Source organism: Aquarana catesbeiana, linkage group LG09 (assembly GCF_042186555.1).
Source record: "Aquarana catesbeiana isolate 2022-GZ linkage group LG09, ASM4218655v1, whole genome shotgun sequence".
NCBI lineage: Eukaryota > Metazoa > Chordata > Amphibia > Anura > Ranidae > Aquarana > Aquarana catesbeiana.
In genome coordinates, this window is record NC_133332.1 from 41,495,626 (window position 1) to 41,517,432 (window position 21,807).

General features: G+C 45.3%; 1 protein-coding gene and 1 long non-coding RNA gene across 5 annotated transcripts in view; one reads left to right on the forward strand and one right to left on the reverse strand.

Moving 5' to 3' along the window:
• LOC141107542 (major histocompatibility complex class I-related gene protein-like) overlaps positions 1-21,807 on the forward strand; it is a 51,822-nt gene that overhangs the window by 6,235 nt on the left and 23,780 nt on the right. For 2 of the 4 annotated variants that reach the window (XM_073598348.1, XM_073598352.1), the window contains exons 1-2: positions 7,222-7,674; positions 17,866-18,138. In XM_073598348.1, the coding sequence (XP_073454449.1) occupies positions 7,626-7,674; positions 17,866-18,138 (322 nt within the window). In that variant the 5' untranslated portion in view covers positions 7,222-7,625. Of the gene's footprint in view, positions 1-7,221; positions 7,675-15,959; positions 16,159-17,865; positions 18,139-21,807 lie in introns of those variants that run through there. The other 2 variants (XM_073598351.1, XM_073598349.1) reach the window with 2 other exon arrangements.
• On the reverse strand, positions 1,153-21,657 carry LOC141107543 (uncharacterized). The gene is made up of 3 exons (XR_012235926.1): positions 21,502-21,657; positions 2,017-2,156; positions 1,153-1,917 (listed from the first exon to the last, which is right to left on the reverse strand). It is a non-coding gene; the product is annotated as an uncharacterized lncRNA (long non-coding RNA).

Consider the following 21,807-nt stretch of genomic DNA (forward strand, 5'->3'; position numbering starts at 1 on the left):
ATGCTGTAGAATTGACTTCACTTCACACCTGAACTTGATATTTGGAGGGGGTCCACTCACTTTTGGTCATATAGCCTACTGTTGCACTCTCCCATCCAGTAAAATGACACAAAGGGGATTTAAGACTAAGATCAAGTGCTTGAGCATCACCACTAAGTGATTGTTTATGTTAGTTTCACTAGTACAGGTCCTTGTTCTTGTTGTTTTTCATACCAAACAGAAGATACAAATCCATCACTGGGATAAATGTGGAATAGAGATGGTTTATATTGTGTGAACAAATGCCCAAAGGTTTGCCCATTCAGCTCCCTGTTCAGCGGGAGCTGCATACCATACATAGAAGTGGTATTCCTACCACTCCTATATATGACAGCTTCCTGCTGTCAATAGTTCCTAATGAAGTAGCAGGTGCTGGCACCCACTGGCACCTAGTAAATGCTATCACTGGCACATTGACTTACTTGGCCGGAACCCCAGCCATGTAAGCAAAGTGTTTGTGATAGTAGTAATATCACTGCCACTGTCCATATTTGAGCAATGATATTGACTAAATATGGCTGTGACCACATTTGGTAAAGTATGTCACGATTATCCCCATCATTTCACTGCCGTTCAAGAACTGCCATTCAGGTAGGAGTACCAATGGGATCGGTCGTGTGCACTGCATCCATCTGATTTTTTCTTTGTAAATTAATTTACTTTTTGGTCATTATATGAAACTCCACCATCATTCTAAAAGAGGGGATGGCTAGAAGAAAGAAAAAATTGGACTTTAATTGAACCAAAACAGTGACATCAATCAATTGTGAAATAAAACCATCTTTTTAGCACAAATTTAAAAAGCCAAAGATACAAAAAAATCTTACCCCAAAGTAAATCCCAAAAGGCAGAGGGATTGTAAACCCTTGCTTATGAGAAAGCATAAGCAAACAAGCAACTATAGTGCTTTGAAAAAGTATTCATACCCTTGAAATTTTCCACATTTTGTCATGTTACAACCAAAAACATAAATGTATTTTATATGATACACCAAAACAAAGTGGCACATAATTGTGAAGTGGAAGGAAAATTATCATTTTTATTTTTTTTTACAAGTAAATATCAAATAAATATGTGAAAAGTGTGGCGTGCATTTGTATTTAGCCCCCTGAGTCAATACTTTGTAGAATCACTTTTCGCTGCAATTACAGCTGCAAGTCTCTTTGGGTAGGTCTCTACCAGCTTTGCACATCTAGAGAGTGTCTTGCCACATATTCTCAATTAGATTTAGATCTGGACTTTGACTGGGCCATCCTTACACATGAATATGCTTTGATTTAAACCATTCCATTGTAGCTCTGGCTGTATGTTTAGGGTCGTTGTCCTGCTATAAGGTGAACCTCCGCCCCAGTCTCAAGTCTTTTACAGACTTTAACAGGTTTTCTTCTAATTGAAGAAAAAAGTATATAACCATATACCAGGGGTGTGGGACTTTGTGTGAAGCATATGACAGCCCAAAGAACAATAGGGTGAATTTGATGGAATTTTATTTTACACATTACATTATACATACATAATCAAAGTAGCAAAGGTAATTTAACATACAAGGCTAATAAGACTGTTGAGCACAGTTCATAGTATATATGCTGGTGCATGAATCACACAAATGACTCTAAATTGATAATAAAATGATCATATCATATGGTAAAAATATTTTTGGTAGAAATATTTAAAATTCCCAGGTTCACCACAGAATAAAGGTGTATACTATTGATAGGAAAGGATATAAACTGCAGGACCTATGGCCTCACTGGCCTGTAAGAGTACAGAGCACATCATGACTTGAAGTTCTTATGACACTAGTGGAGACACGGCACATCAAGAGCTCTACGCGTTTCGTGGCTGAAGCCACTCGTCAGGAGCAGGCACGTGTGATTTCTATAAAATTGAAAAAGTTGAAAAAATGAAAAACCAATAAAAATACAAGAACAAGGTTAGGGGTAAAGTATGGAACCACCGTAACCAAGACTTACTTACTCAGGTTGGGCATGTTGAAGGTGCAATGGCAAGGCCCCACAGACAGTCCGGGAAACAACTCCACACCAGGAGCTGAGGTGGGCAGCCCCGCGGATCTGGGAGGGGCGACACTCACGGCAGGCACGGCAACCGAGGACATTCTGGGAGTGAAGGGACAATGGTGAGCATGGAAATGTGGAGGACACAGGGGAAGGGAGGGAAACAAGGAAGGAGAGGGGGGGAGAAAAGCAAAAAGGGGGGAGAGAGAGAAAGGGGGAGGGGGAAGGGGGAAGGGGTAGGAAGGAGAAGAGGGGAGGAAAACAGGGAAATGGAAAGAAGGGAATGATAAAGGAAACAAGGGAAGAGGGGGAAGGGAAAGAAGGGGGAGGAGGACAGAGAGAAAGGGGGAGAAAAGAAGAATTCCAGAGAGAGGAAAGGAGGGAAAAAGGGGGAAAAAAACATGGGAATGGGGGAAGGAAGGGGAAAGGGGGGGAAGGGGGGGGAAAGGAATGAGGTAAGGACGTGGAGACAGGGAGGGAGGTGAGTGGGCAGGAGGGGGTAATGTGGGTGGGTGAATGGAAACAAGTAAAGCCAGATCAAAGGTTTTCTTCTAAGATTGCCTTGTTTTTGGCTCCATCCATTTTCCCTTCAACTCTGACCAGCTTCCCTGTCCCTGCTGAAGAAAAGCATCCCCATAACTTGATGCTGCCACCACCATGTTTCACAGTGAGGATGGTGTGTTCAGAGTGATGTGCAGTGTTAGTTTTTTTCCACACATACCAAAGTCCACAAAGTAGAAAAGTACTCAAGTGACTGGTGCCTACATTGTCTGATAACCAGCTCAGCGTGGACTCTAAGTTTGGTGTTGATGAAATTACAGGTAAAAAGGTGACGGTAACAGCCTGCTTTAAATCAGCAGCTCCACCGTGAGTTAGTGCTACATGTGGTATTTGTGGATGAGGCTCTTTATCTTCTCAGATGGTAAAGCTGCCCATTCCTCTTGGCAAAAAGCCTCCAGTTCCTGTAAATTCTTGGGCTGTCCTGCATGAACTGCACATTTGAGATCTCCCCAGAGTGGCTCAATGATATTGAGGTCAGGAGACTGGGATGGCCTTCACTTTATTCTGCTGTAGCCAATGACAGGTCGACTTGGCCTTATGCTTTGGATCATTGTCATGTTGGGATGTCCAAGTACGTCCCATGAGCAGCTTCCTGGCTGATGAATGCAAATGTTCCTCCAGTATTTTTTGATAACATACTGCATTCATCTTGCCAACAAGATTTCCTGGTCAGCCAAACACTAACCATGAGTGAAAGAAATGTTTTGTGTTATCATTCATATTCTCTGAAAAATGGCCAAGAAATCAATTCTGCCAGGGTATGTAAACTTATGAGCACAACAGTAAGCGTTGAACAGAGCTAATTGGAATAAATATACAGACACTTTCTTGTACCAGCCTCTGGCCTTATGGGAAATTAAGTACAGCCTCATCATCTGGTCACTGAAGTCCACCCCTCCCATGTTAAGGTTGTAGTCATGGACAAAGAGGGGCTTCTTAACACCAGTGGCCGTTGCAGTTTGGACTGTCGCATCTGTGTGAATAGAAGACAGAACAAAACCATTCTGTTAGTCCTTCAAATTCAGTGCAAGCAATTTTTACATTTCAAGCAGGCTCTCTAACCCATCTAAGTGGGGCATTTACAAGTCACTGGGGAAGCCCCAGCGATTAGGTCGCACGGTGCCACATGCGCCAATTCTAAATTCAAAAAGGTGTTTAAAAATTGGCACGCTTGTGTAATAATTGTCCATGTACAAGTGGTACCCCTTTCTGAATAAGGGTGACACCAATTCCCAAAACAATCTTGCCACTCCTCCCTATGTAGTCTGGGCAGTCATGGGGCTCCATGCTGCTATCTTTTCCCTCATAAATCAGGAAAGTCCATGTATAGCCTGTGGCCCTGTCACAGAGCTTATACATTTTGACCCCTTATCTGGCACGCTTGCTGGGGAGAAACTATTTGAAAGCAAGGCGGGCAGAAAACTTAATTAGGGACTGATCTACACAGACAGCTTGTTGGGGCATATACAAGGCTGCAAATTTTTGGTTAAAGTGATTTATGAGGGGCCGAATTTTGTGGAGCCGATCATATCTAGGGTCACCCGAGGATGATAGAGTTTATTGTCATTAAAGTGCATAAACCGTATGATTTACTGGTATCTAGCCCTGTTCATGGCAGAAGAGAACATGGGCATATAATAATTTGGATCAGTGGACCAATATAACCGCAACTGATTCTTTATTAGTAATGCCCATGTTGAGGGATAGGCCCAGAAAAGTCTTACATTCGGAAACAGTAATAGATTTCCATGCAAATTGTTTGGCAAGGTTTGAATTCGGGTTTGCGGTGACAAATTGATTGGCATATAAATTGCTTTGGTCCACAATAAATCTTTACAGATCTTCCGTGAAAGACAGCTCAAAAAAGCCAAGGGGAGTTAAATCAGCTGAATTCCAGGTTGGGCAGTGAATGGAGAAAGTACTGCAGAATCTGTAATCTACCAATCAGGATTTGCAAGTGCACCAGGAATGGCTCTATGAGCTCTATGGCCTGTGTTTGAATTCTTGGCGGCTGTGGGACACTACTTGTGCTTGCCACCGCACCAGCTTGAACTGCACTTATGGGACTCGCCACATCACCAAGTATTACTGCAGTGCTGGTTTGTCTATGACCAGAATGTACTAGGCCATTGGTGCTGACCAGTTTACTGGCAGAGTATTGGCACTCTGCTGCATATGAGAATCATCATGCAATTGCAGCACCTCATAAACCTGGGAATGGGGTCAGGTTTTAACCTGACATTAACAGGGACCTCTACTCCGTCATCAGAGCCATCTGTCAGGGTGCCACTGCTCCTTACAGGTTCATATACTGAGCCTGATTCTGACAATGAGGACTCCCCATCTCTCTCATCTATCATGCTCAGTATCCTGTAGGCCTCTTCACTAGTGTACCTTTCATTTGACATTTTGGCCACTAAATTTATAGGTACCTAGTGCGACTCACAGGTAAAAAAGCACCTTGTTGTCAAGGACTGTTTGAACCACTACAAATAAAATGTATCTGCTAGAGCTAGCAGAGATCAGGCCTGACTCTGCTATAGCTGCGGTTTTGTGTACTGTGTATCAGCAGTGACAGTGATTTACTGACAATGCAGTTCTTGGGGGGGGGCTAAACACAGGTGCTGGCAGATGTCTGAGTTGATCCTGCTAAAGCAGCGTTTTGGGGAACACTATACTATTGGTGACACTAGTATAGTTCTGATCTGGTCAAATATATTGATCCATTCAGACTATACTAGTAATGGAGGTGTATAGTGTGTGTGTGTTAATGTTACTGGCAATCAAAGGGTTAAAATGTGTTAGTGAATACGTGGCGGTCAATCTGACGCTGTCTGGGATTGACAGTAACTGACACTAATGCTATCTAGCGTCACCCGTGACACTAATACAGTGATCAGAAAAAAGATCTGTACACTGTACTAATGACACTGTGACAGGGAGTGAAAGGGTTAACTGGGGGCGATCAGGGGGGTTAAAAAATGATAAGGGAATATATGGTGGGTATCCTTACCCTATCTGGGACTGACGCTAACTAATGCTAATGCTATCTAGTGTCACCAGTGACACTAATACAGTGATCAGTAAAAAAAACTGTACACTGTTCCTAATGACACTGTGACAGGAAGTGAAAGGGTTAACCTGGGGGGGACGATCAAGGGGTTAAATGTGCCTAACTATGTGATCAGGTGTCAGTGTAGTGCTTGTACTCATAGTAGATATTCTCTTCTCTCAGGCTGGATCCAAAAAGGTCTCCAGGAGAGAATATGACATAATTTCCTGTACCTGGGTTTACATTAGACATGTGCATTCGTTTTAGTCCGAATGCATTTTCGTCCAAATTTCAGGTATTTTCGTTATCGTTTTAACAAACGATAATGAAAGTGCAGAATCCGAAAAACGAAAGATCCGACATAAACAAATAAAATCTACATAGAGAGAAAAGATTCGACGTAGGGGAGAAAAGATTCGACGTAGGGGAGAAAAGATTCGACGTAGGGGAGAAAAGATTCGACGTAGGGGAGAAAAGATTCGACGTAGGGGAGAAAAGATTCGACGTAGGGGAGAAAAGATAAATAAAAATAATAATGATGATGAATGTTATTGGCTGATTGTAACCAAAGAGGAGGAGCAGTAAAATAGCTAGAACTAAGTACACACGTACTTTGGCTTATGGTGTCTGTTGAAAGTTCTAAGAAGATTTGACGGAGCAGGTAAACTATACGGCGTCGTACAGTTTAGCTGCACCGTCGAATCTTCTTTGAACATTCAACAGACACCATAAGCCTTCAATGACAGATTCTACCTTAATTTGGATTTTCGGACGAATGCAATTTTTTACGAAAAACTAAATAAATAAAAACGAATTTCGGGAGTAACTAAATTAATTTATTTTTCGGACGAAAACGAAATTCCAAAACGAAATATTTAAGTGTGCACATGTCTAGTTTACATTACACAGGTACAGGGTGTTCTGTCATTTGTCAGAACCGATCAGCAGGTCCAGGCCATAAATCATTGGCTTGGACCTGAAGATTGATCGGTTCTTCATCGAATCAGAACAGTGCAGGGCCGGCGGGCGCATGCACCCCCTGCCCGTGAGTGTGAATGACGTACAGGTACGTGATTCTGCGCACAGCTGCCGCCGCCCTGCAGTGCATGTACATGGGGTAGTCGGTAACCTGTTAAATAGAGCAGTGCTGAATCACAAAAAATGCCCTGGTCATTAAGGGGGTAAAATCTTCCAGAGCTTAAATGGGTAACTTGCTAAAACATTGTGTATTAGTACTGCTTGGACCTTGAAGAAGGGGATATACCCCAAAAGCTTGTCCTGAAAAATTGTATGTTAGTGTAAATAAAAAAGAATCACAGACAGTACTCAACTGTCTTTTAGTGAATTCACACCAAGATCTTTTTCTCTTTCATTGGAAAAACCCTGGACTCTGGACTGTCACCTTTTCTATAAAATTCCTAGTGCTTATATTTTCTGCTTGAAATCTGATGACAGCCTTTGTTAAATTTTTTCTCGACAATAGCCTAGTGCAAACAATCACCCTTCCGTGAACAAAGGTAAATAGTAACTCAACTGTATGACGTCCTTGATTCTCAAGTTAGACAAGTTAGATGGTGCTGAAAAATAAAACGCATTTCCTTATTTCTGCTTTGAAGACATTTTTTGAGGCATAAACCAGGACTAAGAAAGAGAAGAATGTTTGATTTTGGTCATTATTCTACCTACTGATCCTGGCAAAGAAGAACTATACACATTTACCTATAGGAATATTAACTAGTACTCTTTTATTTTGTGTTTTTGGTAACTTCCAGAAGCTGGCTGTTTTACAGTCTTTGAGTTATTTTGTTGGCTAAGCAGAGAAATGATTGCCCTTCTAGCATCGGAAAGCCTGTCTTGGTTGGAATTTTTATTTCTACATCAGACCTTCCTTTAATTAGGGGATTTCAACGCACTGAAGACACGGTGTAAAGTCCATACAGGAACTTCTCTGCAGAAGAATGAAGATAGTCCTACTCCTAAATTTAAAAGTATCAGCTGTATGTTCTGGTGAGTGTCTTATTTAATGTTTATGGGGTCAGTACAGAGTATTTGTCTGCTTCTTAATTTTTATCAACTCAAAAAACCCTAAAAAGAACATTCTAGAGACAGATCATGTAGCTGTAGAAGTTATAGAAACTCGTTAACAGTGGCAGCTGGTGATAAAAAATTTGGTGGGGCGCACCGCGCAAACAAACCTCTCCAAGGTTCTTAACTGCAAACAGAGCCTCCAGCCTGGGCTGTTACTACTCCTCTGATTTTTTTGGCACATTTGTCATATGCTTTCGCATGAAACACACATCAAAAAACGCATGTTAGTGTGAAATGCCCATTAACATCTGAAGTGGAGTGTCCCTGGAATGAAGTGGTGTGTTCCTGGAATGAAGTGGTGTGTTCCTGGAATGAAGTGGTGTGTCCCTGGCGTGTCCCTGAAATGAAGTGGAGTGTCCCTGGAGTGTCCCTGGAGTGTCCCTGGTATGAAGTGGAGTGTCCCTGGAGTGTCCATGGTATGAAGTGGAGTGTCCCTGGAGTGTCCCTGGTATGAAGTGGAGTGTCCCTGGAGTGTCCATGGTATGAAGTGGAGTGTCCCTGAAATGAAGTGGTTTGTCCCTGGAGTGTCCCTGGTATGAAGTGGAGTGTCCCTGAAATGAAGTGGAGTGTCCCTGGAATGAAGTGGTGTGTCCCTGGAATGAAGTGGAGTGTCCCTGGAAGGAAGTGGTGTGTCCCTGGAAGGAAGTGGTGTGTCCCTGGAAGGAAGTGGTGTGTCCCTGGAATGAAGTGGAGTGTCCCTGGCTTGTCCTTGAAATGAAGTGGAGTGTCCCTGGAATGAAGTGGAGTGTCCCTGGAATGAAGTAGAGTGTCCTTGGCTTGTCCCTGGAATGAAGTGGAGTGTCCCTGTAATGAAGTGGAGTGTCCCTAAAATGAAGTGGAGTGGAGTGTCCCTGGAATGAAGTGGAGTGTCCCTGGAATGAAGTGGTGTGTTCCTGGAATGAAGTAGTGTGTTCCTGGAATGAAGTGGTGTGTTCCTGGAATGAAGTGGTGTGTTCCTGGAATGAAGTGGTGTGTCCCTGGCGTGTCCCTGAAATGAAGTGGAGTGTCCCTGGAATGAAGTGGAGTGTCCCTCGAATGAAGTGGAGTGTCCTTGGCTTGTCCCTGGAATGAAGTGGAGTGTCCCTGGTATGAATTGGAGTGTCCCTGAAATGAAGTAGCGTGTCCCTGGTATGAAGTGGAGTGTCCCTGAAATGAAGTGGTGTGTCCCTGGAATGAAGTGGAGTGTCCCTGGAATGAAGTGGAGTGTCGCTGGAATGAAGTGGAGTGTCCCTGAAATGAAGTGGAATGTCCCTGAAATGAAGTGGCGTGTCCCTGAAATGAAGTGGAGTGTCCCTGGTATAAAGTGGAGTGTCCCTGGTATAAAGTGGAGTGTCCTTGAAATGAAGTGGAGTGTCCCTGGAATGCAGTGGAGTGTCCCTGGAAGGAAGTGGAGTGTCCCTGGAGTGTCCCTGGAATGAAGTGGAGTGTCCCTGGAATGAAGTGGAGTGTCCCTGGAATGCAGTGGAGTGTCCCTGGAATGAAGTGGAGTGTCCCTGGAATGAAGTGGAGTGTCCCTGGAATGAAGTGGAGTGTCCCTGGAATGAAGTAGAGTGTCCTTGGCTTGTCCCCGGAATGAAGTGGAGTGTCCCTGAAATGAAGTGGAGTGTCCCTGGTATAAAGTGGAGTGTCCCTGGTATAAAGTGGAGTGTCCTTGAAATGAAGTGGAGTGTCCCTGGAATGCAGTGGAGTGTCCCTGGAAGGAAGTGGAGTGTCCCTGGAGTGTCCCTGGAATGAAGTGGAGTGTCCCTGGAATGAAGTGGAGTGTCCCTGGAATGCAGTGGAGTGTCCCTGGAATGAAGTGGAGTGTCCCTGGAATGAAGTGGAGTGTCCCTGGAATGAAGTAGAGTGTCCTTGGCTTGTCCCCGGAATGAAGTGGAGTGTCCCTGAAATGAAGTGGAGTGTCCCTGGAATGAAGTGGTGTGTTCCTGGAATGAAGTGGTGTGTTCCTGGAATGAAGTGGTGTGTTCCTGGAATGAAGTGGTGTGTCCCTGGCGTGTCCCTGAAATGAAGTGGAGTGTCCCTGGAATGAAGTGGAGTGTCCCTCGAATGAAGTGTAGTGTCTTTGGCTTGTCCCTGGAATGAAGTGGAGTGTCCCTGGTATGAATTGGAGTGTCCCTGAAATGAAGTAGCGTGTCCCTGGTATGAAGTGGAGTGTCCCTGAAATGAAGTGGTGTGTCCCTGGAATGAAGTGGAGTGTCCCTGGAATGAAGTGGAGTGTCCCTGGAATGAAGTGGAGTGTCGCTGGAATGAAGTGGAATGTCCCTGAAATGAAGTGGCGTGTCCCTGAAATGAAGTGGAGTGTCCCTGGTATAAAGTGGAGTGTCCCTGGTATAAAGTGGAGTGTCCCTGGTATAAAGTGGAGTGTCCCTGGTATAAAGTGGAGTGTCCCTGAAATGAAGTGGAGTGTCCCTGGAATGAAGTGGAGTGTCCCTGGAATGAAGTGGAGTGTCCCTGGAATGAAGTGCAGTGTCCCTGGAAGGAAGTGGAGTGTCCCTGGAGTGTCCCTGGAATGAAGTGGAGTGTCCCTGGAATGAAGTGGAGTGTCCCTGGAATGCAGTGGAGTGTCCCTGGAATGCAGTGGAGTGTCCCTGGAATGAAGTGGAGTGTCCCTGGAGTGTCCCTGGAATGAAGTAGAGTGTCCCTGGAATGAAGTTGGGTGTCCCTGGAATGAAGTTGGGTGTCCCTGGAATGAAGTTGGGTGTCCCTGATGAAGTGGTGTGTCCCTGGAATGAAGTGGTGTGTCCCTGGAATGAAGTGGTGTGTCCCTGGAATGAAGTGGAGTGTCCCTGGAATGCAGTGGAGTGTCCCTGGAATGCAGTGGAGTGTCCCTGGAATGCAGTGGAGTGTCCCTGGAGTGTCCCTGGAATGAAGTGGTGTCCCTGGAATGAAGTGGAGTGTCCCTGGAATGAAGTGGTGTCCCTGGAATGAAGTGGAGTGTCCCTGGAATGAAGTGGTGTCCCTGGAATGAAGTGGAGTGTCCCTGGAATGAAGTGGAGTGTCCCTGGAGTGTCCCTGGAATGAAGTGGAGTGTCCCTGGAGTGTCCCTGGAATTAAGTGGTGTGTCCCTGGAGTGTCCCTGGAATAAAGTGGTGTGTCCCTGGAATGCAGTTGAGTGTCCCTGGAATGTCCCTGGAATGCAGTGGAATGTCCCTGGAATGCAGTGGAATGTCCCTGGAATGCAGTTGAGTGTCCCTGGAATGTCCCTGGAATGCAGTGGAATGTCCCTGGAATGCAGTGGAGTGTCCCTGGAATGCAGTGGAGTGTCCCTGGAATGAAGTGGTGTGTCCCTGGAATGAAGTGGAGTGTCCCTGGAATGAAGTGGTGTGTCCCTGGAATGAAGTGGTGTGTCCCTGGAATGCAGTGGAGTGTCCCTGGAATGAAGTGGTGTGTCCCTGGAATGAAGTGGAGTGTCCCTGGAATGAAGTGGAGTGTCCCTGGAATGAAGTGGTGTGTCCCTGGAATGCAGTGGAGTGTCCCTGGAATAAAGTGGTGTGTCCCTGGCAGTGGCGGCCCGACCACTTTACTCAATTGTTTGTTTGTTTTTTCAAAATTGACGGGTTTTTTTTGTTTATAGCGCAAAAAATAAAAAACGCAAAGGTGATCAAAAACCACCAAAAGCAAGCTCTATTTGTGAGTAAAGAAGGACGTCAATTTTATTTGGGTACAGCGTTGCACGACCGTGCAAGCGTCAGTTAAAGTAATGGAATGCCGTATCACAAAAAATAGCCTGGTCATGAAGGGGGGTAAATCTTTCAAACCTGAAGTGGTTAAGCAGGGACCTGGACAATACCATACACAGTAGTGAGTGAAGGAGAGGGACTGGTGTCCAGGTCAGGGACTGTCTATCAGGGTCCCTGTGTACTGTGACACGCTGTGTATACAGTGGGGGTCTCTTAGCAATCAACCAGCTTTCTCCCATGTCTCAGTGTAGCACACACACAGGCAGTAGACATGTACAACACCCCCCCCCCCCCCCCCGCCACTGGTTGTTAATAGTTTTATGTCATTGTAATTTCAGTAAAACCTTGGTTTGAGAGTAACTTGGTTTGAGAGCGTTTTGCAAGACAAGCAAAGTGTTTTAATAAATTTTGCCTTGATATACAAGCGATGTCTTGATATAAGAGTAGCGTCATGTCACAGCTGAGTATAAAAAAGAAGAGAAGAGCCTCTAAGTGTAGCAATATGGTTACATTTAATGAAGGTACAACATTTAGCAACTTATTGCTACACTAATGCCGCGTACACACAAACAGATTTTTCGACCTATCCGACGGACTTTCGGCGGACTTCCAACGGACTTTCTCAATGAACGGACTTGCCTACACACGATCACACCAAAGTCCAATGGATTTGTACGTGATGACGTACGACCGGACTAAAATAAGGAAATGGATAGCCAGTAGCCAATAGCTGCCCCAGCGTCGGTTTTAGTCCGTCGGACTAGCATACAGACGAGCAGGTTTTTCGACCGGACTCGAGTCCATCGGAAAGATTTGAAACATGTTTTATTTCTAGGTCCGTCGGACTTTTGGGGAAAAAAAGTCCGCTGGAGCCCACACATGATCGAATTGTCCGACGGAGTCCGGTCCACCGGACCAAGTCTGCCAGAAAGTCCGCTCGTGTGTACGCGGCATTAGAGGTGCCTTTCTTCTCTTTTATACCCTGTATAAAAATGCTTTGATATACAAGTGCTTTGGATTACAAGCATGTTTCTGGAAAGAATTATGCTCGCAAACCAAGGTTTTACTGTTTAGCCTTTAATATGGAGTTGGTCCCTGTTTGAGACTATAAGGTCCCCTTCACATGGGCCAGATTCGGTTTTTCTCAGCAGGAGATCCATCCAACGATCCCCTACTGAGCTGAGCTGAGCAGATGGAGGGTCCGATTGCATAGTTGCAAACATTGTAAAAATAATTTTAGGGACACTTTTTTGGCTGTAGGTGGAGTCTTATTATAATTAGGGGGCGGGGCATGCGTTTGTAGGTGTATAAAAGGGGAAAAGTAAAAATGTGTCGCATGGAGCTCACCACGGCGCAAAAATGGGCGTGGTTTATGCAACACAGTGGGCGTGGCTTAAATGGGCATGGCTCAAAGGGGGTGTGGTTAGCATCTAAGGTGAACAAGGGAGGGAGGGATGGAGGGACAGCAGCCCCAGATCCTACACAACAATAGAAATATGTTTATTCCAGAAAGTTTAACAATCAGCAGATAAAGATACTCCAAACACCTGGTGTTAGCACTTCAAACATTCCGGCACCATGGTTGTTATGGTGTCAGGATGATTGAAGTGCATTATTTCTATTATTACATTGTAATATAAAATGAAATCATTCAACTCACCATAATGCCGAATCAGTGGGATCCCTGAGCGTGTCACCTGCCATGTCGCCTGCCACCAGCCATCCGTCCTTGCATCAGGTGCCCCCAGCAGAGTCCTTCCTTGCATCAGGTGCCCCAGCAGAGTCCGTCCTTGCATCACTTGTCCCAGCAGAGTCCGTCCTTGCATCAGGTGTCCCAGCAGAGTCCTTCCTTGCATCAGGTGTCCCAGCAGAGTCCGTCCTTGCATCAGGTGTCCCAGCAGAGTCCGTCCTTGCATCAGGTGTCCCAGCAGAGTCCATCCTTGCATCAGGTGTCCCAGCAGAGTCCGTCCTTGCATCAGGTGCCCCCAGCGGAGCCCCCCCTTACATCAGATGTCCCCAGCAGGGCCCCCCTTACATCAGATGTCCCCAGCGGAGCCCCCCTTACATCAGATGTCCCCAGCGGAGCCCCCCCTTACATCAGATGTCCCCAGCGGAGCCCGCCCTTACATCAGGTGTCCCCAGCAGAGCCCACCCTTACATCAGATGTCCCCAGCGGAGCCCGCCCTTACATCAGGTGTCCCCAGCGGAGCCCGCCCTTACATCAGGTGTCCCCAGCGGAGCCCGCCCTTACATCAGGTGTCCCCAGCGGAGCCCCCCCTTACATCACATGTCCCCAGCAGAGCCCCCTTACATCAGGTTTCCCCAGCGGAGCCCCCCTTACAACAGGTTTCCTAGTAGGTCTCCGCTGGCCGCATGGTTACAATAGAACGGGGCGGAGTGGGGCGGGGGTGGTGGGAGCAAAGCGGGGCGGGGTAGGCAGAGCGGGCGGAGGGTGGGTGGCGACACAGGAGCTCCATCTAGCTGCCCAGCTGTGTTCCTCGTCTTCTTAAAAATGGCGGCCGGTGGAGACAATGTCTCCGCTGACCGTGGACCTCTAAATAAATTCTGGAAAATAGTCTAAATCACGGAAATGTCTCAGGAAATTCGGGACAGTTGGTAAGTATGCGATTGGGTCTGGCTAGAAAATGGACAGCTGGACCTGATCAGACCTCATGAGAAAGTGGCTTAATATTCTCCACTCTTCTGAAAAGGATTTACACAAGATTTTGGAGTTTGTGAGAATTTGTGTCCATTCAGCCAAAAGAACATTTGTAGGATCAGGTACTGATGTCGGATAAGAAGACCTGGCTTTCAATTGGCATTCCAGGTCATTCCATTGGTGTTCAGCAAGGTTGAGGCCAAGGATCTGTACAGACCACTTCCTCCACCCCAAACTCATCAAACCATGTTTTTATGGAGCTGGTTTTGTAATCAGGACCAGAGCACATTCATGCTGGAATAGAAAAGGGCCTTCCCCTAACTATTGTCACAAGATTAAAACTGCACAATTGTACTTAGGATGAACAAAAACATTTTTTGGGGGGGGCTCAATGTAAGTCTCATATTCAACATAATTGTTGGCGTCACAACCCAGCAATACAGAACTTGTACTGTGTATATTCCCCTCTAGGGCCTAAGGTGACTCAACAGCTTTTGCGTGTAATATTCTGCACTAGATTCACAAAATATCTATTATGGTCTCCAAATCCTGTAAGTGATCTGCTTATGTAGTCTGGTAAAAAATAATTATGTAAATCTATTGCAAAAATGATAGAGTCACTTTATGAGGGTATAAACTCCAAACAAGTGTACAATTGTCTACAATTTCTTTGTATGCTGTACCAACAAGTGCCCTTCACTGGAAACACCTGAACAAATGGCAGATTCCTCCATCCACTGTATTCTGACAGCGGTCTCTGACAGAATTTGATGAAACATTTGATTTCTGTCTAGAAAGGATGGCTACACACTGATCAAAACTTGTCTGGTCCCTGCTGAGCTGGCCAAAAAGGTCTCGGGAAGTCGGTTCACTGCAGATCACTTTTCAGAGGTATGGCAAAGATAGCCACACACGAGCAGACTTTTCGACTGGACTGGTCCGACGGACCGAGTCCGGCAGACAATTCGACCGTGTGTGGGCCTCATCGGACCTGCAGCGGACTTTTTCGGTCAAAAATCTGACGGACTTCAGATTTGTAACATGTTTCAAATCTTTACGTTGGAACTCCACCGGAACTCCGCCGGACTCAGTTCCTATTGAAAAGTCCGCTCGTCTGTATGCTAGCCTGACGGACGAAAACCCATGCTAGGGCAGCTTTTGGCTACTGGCTGTCAACTTCCTTATTTTAGTCCAGTCGTACGTACGAATGCGTCGAACTTTGGTGTGATCGCGTGTAGGCAAGTCCGTACGCTGGGAAAATCGTTGGAAGTCCACCGAAAGTCCGTCCGATAGTCCGTCGGACCAGTCCGGTCGAAAAGTCCGCTCGTGTGTACACGGCATAAGGCCCTTTGCACATTAAAGTGTTCAGCTTCAACTTAAAAACTTAAAGTGATGGTAAAGGTTCTTTATTTCATTTTTTTAAAGCATGTTATAATTACCTCCTCAGTACAATCTTCATTTTCTGGCTTCTCCCATTAGCACTCTGAGCTCCTCCTCTTCTCTGTGTGCCACCATAGTAAGCTGCTTCCTATGGTTGCTTGTTCTCGAGCCACGCTATGGGGTTGATTTACTAAGGGGGAAAAAAAAGACTGTGCACTTTGCAAAGTGCAGTTGCACACTGCAAGTGCAGTTGTTCCAGAACATAATAGATGAGCAAAAACTCAGCTGACTTCCATCATCTAATCACGTGAAAGCAAAAATACAGTTTTTTTTGTTTTCCTTGCACGTGAAAAAAAACTATGGAACTGCTGCAGGTCTAGAGGTAAACATACCTGTAGCAACTTCAAAATGCCAGGCCATTTCAAAAGGCAAAGCTTCAACACGTCTGGTGTGTGTTGGAGCTTGCTGCTTAGTCCCTCCCCCTTGCATCTCTATTAGATTATCACAGTGAAAGGTGGCCACACTGTCCAATAGGAATGTGCAGAAGGCAGCAGGAAGCAAACTCCGGTAAAGTTAGCCTGGAATAGTCTATATGTTTATGGCTGGGGACCATGAAGTACATTTAGCTCAAGCAGTGGTATACTGGAACAGTCTATAGCTTCACAGCTGGAGACCATGAAGTTGGTATGTAGCACAAATGAAAGCTCTGCTCACAAATCCTTGTAGTCCAACCGCTCCAACTGAGCCCTTGGGACAAGCAGCCCCCTGAAGCTCACAAAGCTCACAAATCCATTTTCTCACAGGAGAAGAAGAAGACCATCTCTCCAGTGCTCCAGACAATTTAACAGAATCCCAGCCACCATCTGCGCAAACCTCACCATTGATTAGCTAGGCTCTGCTCAATATTCAGGCTGATAATTTTAATTCTCCCTCCTTAAACTCTAGAAACTTTTTCTTGAGGTAGGGGGAAGCAATCAAACTCCTATTCATTGAAGCCCTGAACAGACCAGAATAAGCAATCACTGTTCACTTGATTGCAGAAAGAGCCAGAAACTAAAAATGTACCTGTCACCCAATTTGAATAGTTTATTTGTAAGTAAAAATTAGAGACTATGTTAGTCCAATATCAGACTTCTCGCTTTGAAATTGATGTGTGGTCACTGGGCCCCGCTATATGTACATAATTTGTATATATATATTTCTTTAGGCATACTTTCTGTCAGGTCCCTCTTATTGTCCCCTGCAGCTAGTTACTGTGATCTCTGTTTGAGGCCCTGCTCCGGAGGCGTGTAGCATCCATCCCTGGTGAATTGCAGGTATCTTACTATCCTTGGATAGCCTGGTTGGGGCAGCTTTTGGCACCTTGTGGTGTGGGTGGGTTCCTTGGGGCCATTTCGGGTGGTGGGGGGTAGTCTACTCGGACAGCTCGCAAACATATGTATATATATATATCTTTTCTGTACCTTATTGTATCAATTGTTCTAAAACATCCATTGATTGTTATATTTCTCTTCATAGAAAGCTCTGTAGCGCTCTAGGTATCAAACAACTATCCTTGAAGAAGCCAATACTGGCGAAACATGTCGGGCATCTAAATACCTACTCACTGAACTGGCCGCCACAATCATCAGGCCAAGTCATGTGAAATAATTTTGCTACAGAATTGATTTTAGTTTTTTCCGCACACCTTGTCTATGTGAATTTCATGTCTAGTTTTAATGATTTTTGTTAAATAAATACAATTTTATCTTTCAAGTTTTGTATATTGTTTCTCTTGGCACCGCCATAATCCCTATACTTCTCCCTCCTCTAACTTGATTTTTAAAAATGTACCTAGCAGCCTAACTAGGAGAGTGCAACAGCTATATAGTTACATAGTAGTTGAGGTTGAAAAAAGACTCAAAGTCCATCAAGTCCAGCCTATGTGTGTGATTATATGTCAGTATTGCATTGTATATCCCTGTATGTTGCGGTCATTCAGGTGCTTATCTAATAGTTTTTTTTTAAACTATCGAGGCTCCCCGCTGAGACCACCGCTTTATTTAGAATGCAGGCACAGATTTTGTAGAAAAACCTGTGCTCTGTCAGAAAAGTGGAACCCTTGCTCTTTTAGTGGAAGCAGTGGTCTCTCAGCTGAGGTCCAAAATGCCCACCTTGTTGAATCAGAGCTAGCGTTCTCCTCCTGCTGATTTAAGGGGGCCCCCTCTGACTCAGCAAGATGTATGTCAGATCTCTGTAGAGACAGCAATGCTTCCATACCAAGGACACGGGTTCCACTCTGTAGCATCTGGTAAGGGGACAGGCTTTTCTCCTGAAGCTGTGGCTGCTTTCTAATGGTTTCCAAACTGACACTAGCCAATGTTTTAATGATTTTCTCTCCTATTCTTCTAGCTCTGCCAATGGTGAAGGTCTCAGGTGATACGCTGAGTAATGTCACCAAGCTTCATTGTCAGGTGTATGGGTTCTATCCCCAAGCTGTGACTGTAAGGTGGATAAAGAATGGAATTGAAACAATTCGTGAAAATCAGGCCGACCATATCCTTCCCAACCTCGATGGCACCTATCAGACCATACTAAGCATAGAGGTGTCGGTCAGGGAGGTGGACACTTACTCCTGTCATGTAAATCACAGCAGCCTGGAGGAGACGGCCATTATTCTCTGGGGTGAGTTTAATCCAGATCTAAACTGCCAAAGTCACATTTTTATTTGCAACCAAGTAACTGATTTGAACATTTAAATGTGAAATTCTGTGAATGGCATGGGATCCAGAAAACAGAGATGATTAGTGTAGATTTACAGCTTCCACGGGGATCACACAGGTATGAAATGAGAAACACAGGAATGTAATTATGCTATAAAAAAAGAACCTGGAATTCAGCTCTAAAGCCAAATTAAAGTCTCATGTAAAATGCTGCCACTAGATTCAATGTGGACTATAAAGGAAACTGATTGTGGTCTACAGCATGGTGTAGAGAAGGACCCTTGCTTTCTGTGTGGAAGCTGTGCACTCTGTAGAGGTCCAACAAACCCCTACTGAGTCAGATATGAAGCTCTCTGATAAATAAAGTTCAAACTCCCTGTTCAGTGAACAGCTCACAGGGAGCATTTTAAACTGCTGAGGGAAGACCACTGCTTTCACATAGAGAGCAAGGGTCCTTTTCTGTAAGATGCTGGAGGGGTGACAGGCTTTTTACCATGTCCTTTGCTGCTTTACCAGTTAAATTACTGTTTTAATTGGAATCTATTGATAGCATTTTACATTAGAGTTTATTTGAGACAAAGAGGAAAGGGGAGTTTAAAAGGGTTGCTCTAATTAAAACAATAGTTTGCCTTCTGTACCTAAATACATATATGTAAATATCTATAGAGGTAAAAGTTTATGCCTCTGAATAGTTATAAGAAATGGTGAGTTTTGCAAGCTGTAATTGTCCAATATTATTTAAAGAGCTTGGTTGACACTTACCTAGTTTCCATAGTCCATGATGATAAGTGATTGCCATCAATCCTTGGGAGTCCATGGTTGACATTTATTTACGACCCCTGCTAGGAAAGGCTGCAGTCTCTACCAACTGTCAGATACCTGTGTCAGATACTTCATGACACCTTCCTTAGTCCCATACTGTATATCACTCTTTAGTTCAGAATACTATACATATAGGGACTTTTGACTTTTCTCTGACTTTCCTGATCTGCATACTCTGGGTCAGTATGCTTACATGTATTGCAGATCAAAGCAAGCAGCATTTTCAGAGTTAAGTCAACAGTTTCAACCACCATAATCCACTGTAGTGCTACCCCCGTAGGGGCTGCTGGTAGTTATAGATTGTCTGTCACCCTGCCCAGCCAGGCACACAATATTCAAGCATCCAGAGATATGAAACATTCCTTGCACTTGTTTTTTTTATTTTATTGGGGGAATTCAACTTGGATGGGGATAGGGTAATTATGAGATGCCCAGTTGATTGTAGAAGAGATATAGGGACTTGAAACTATATACATCTCCAGTATATACACCTCCTCTCTTCTCTCCAGTACTAACTTAGCTCTTGAGCTCACTCTCCAGCACAAACTTTACTCTTGATCTCACTCTCAGGACCAGCTAGCACTTATTTGCAGGCCTGACACTGGCTCAGCCAGGCCTAAAGCAAATGCCCTTTGCAGGCAGAGACCTCGGGTCTCTATAATGTAGCAAAAATATAGATAGTCCCAATGCTAGCTGTCCACGTGGCTACTACTCCCAGTACCACCTCTTCAGGCCGTGCCAGCCCTTCTGGCTGCAGCTGCCTCTCTCCACTGCCCGTGCCACCACAGTCCACTCCACTGGCTCTGCACCCATCCCAAACTGCAATCTTCCAGTCCTCTCATGCGTGCCTCCCCAGACCTTCCCGACTGTGTGTCACTAACCAGCCCTCCTGGCTGCGACCTGTTGTTCCTTCCTGGAGACTTTGCCTGGCAGTGCTCTCCTGCGGTCCTCTACTTACTCCTGTGCCACCTGTCCAGGCAGTGCTGGGACAAGGCCATCTGGTGCCCAGGGCGAAGATGGCAAACTGCGCCCCCCCCCGGGTATAAGGAAAGAGTCAGTGTCCTTTCAAAACCAGAAAACACTTGAAAACACACAACAAACAATACAACAATACAATACTGTAACTGCAGCCCCATCGCAGTATATGTACTGCGGCGGGTCGGCAAATGGTTAAATTGTAAGTTCACCGCACCTCTGGACCCCTTTACATTACACAGCACCCTGCACCTCTGGACTCCTTTACATTACACAGCACCCTGCACCTCTGGACCTCTTTACATTACACAACACCCTGCACCTCTGGACCCCTTTACATTACACAGCACCCTGAACCTCTGGACCCCTTTACATTACACAGCACCCTGCACCACTTTACATTACACAGCACCCTGCACCTCTGGACCCCTTTACATTACACAGCACCCTGCACCTCTGGACCCCTTTACATTACACAGCACCCTGCACCTCTGGACCCCTTTACATTACACAACTCCCTGCACCTCTGGACCCCTTTACATTACACATCACCCTGCACCTCTGGACCCCTTTACATTACACAGCACCCTGCACCTCTGGACCACTTTACATTACACAGCACCCTGCACCTCCTAGACCCCTTTACATTACAAAACCCCCTTGCACATCTGGACTCCTTTACATTACACAGCACCTTGAAGCCTTTGGGTTCACACTGGTGTCCTGGAGTTTGTCACAGTGCTGGAGTATGCGCAGTTTTTCTGCATTTTATCCCCATTTTTAGCTGCAATCCCACAGACTTCTATTAGCTTGTACAATTTTACTGTGTTTTCTGAAAGCACACCAAAGATTCCGTATAGAGGACATTTGGTGCACTTTCAGAAAATGTTGCAAAAATGCGTAACCTAATAGAAGTCTGTGGGACTGTAGGGAAAATTGAGGTAAATGCAGGAAAACTGTGTATACACCAGCACTGCAACTGAACCACAGAGCATCAGTGTGAACCCACTTGAGTCCTGGTTCACATATATGCGCTGCAGGAATCTGCGCGATTCCTGCATTGCATGTTGTTTGTCGACCGTTCATGCTGCCCTTTGCAAACTGCTACAGGTGTCAATGTAAAATCTATGACACCCCCAGCTCGGTTTGCAGATTGCAGTGAGAACTGTGAAATGGTGCAGAAATCGGATTGCATAGGTGTAAACACCCATCCAATCTGATTCCAGTGCAGACCAAAAAAAGGTTCCTGCACCGTTTTGGTGCAAATGCGATTTCAGCCATACAGTTTGTATGGCTGAATTCGCATTGCACAGACATCGCATGTGATTTGTACAGCAATGCGGTGCAAATCACATGCAATGTCTATGATCACACTAGTGAAAACCCTGGCTAAAGGAACATGATGGGGCTAACTATTAGCATAGAGTTAATGAAAGACTCTGCTGGAGAACAACAGAGGAAAGAGGGGGAGTGAAAGATTGGGAGAGAGGAGAGTCTGGACACAGGGACAGTGCTGATGATAACTCACTTGGATATTCCCAGGTTGCTCACACTAGTTCCGTTGGCCGGCTTTTTGTTTAAATGTTCCCGACCCCCACATTCCTTTCAGAGGCAGCACACGTGCTGCACGGAGCATGGACGAGACACAGAAACAGAGGATAGGGAGGGAGGGGGCAGAGCTCATGCAGCCTCTTCCATTTCTGTGGAGGGGAGGAGTTGTACTCTCTGGGCTATTAGAATTTAACAGAGAGTGAGACACACAGCATTGTGACTATGGGTCAGTCTGCCTGAACTCTCCCTGCGCTGTCAGCATGTCACATCGCCGCTGCACTAC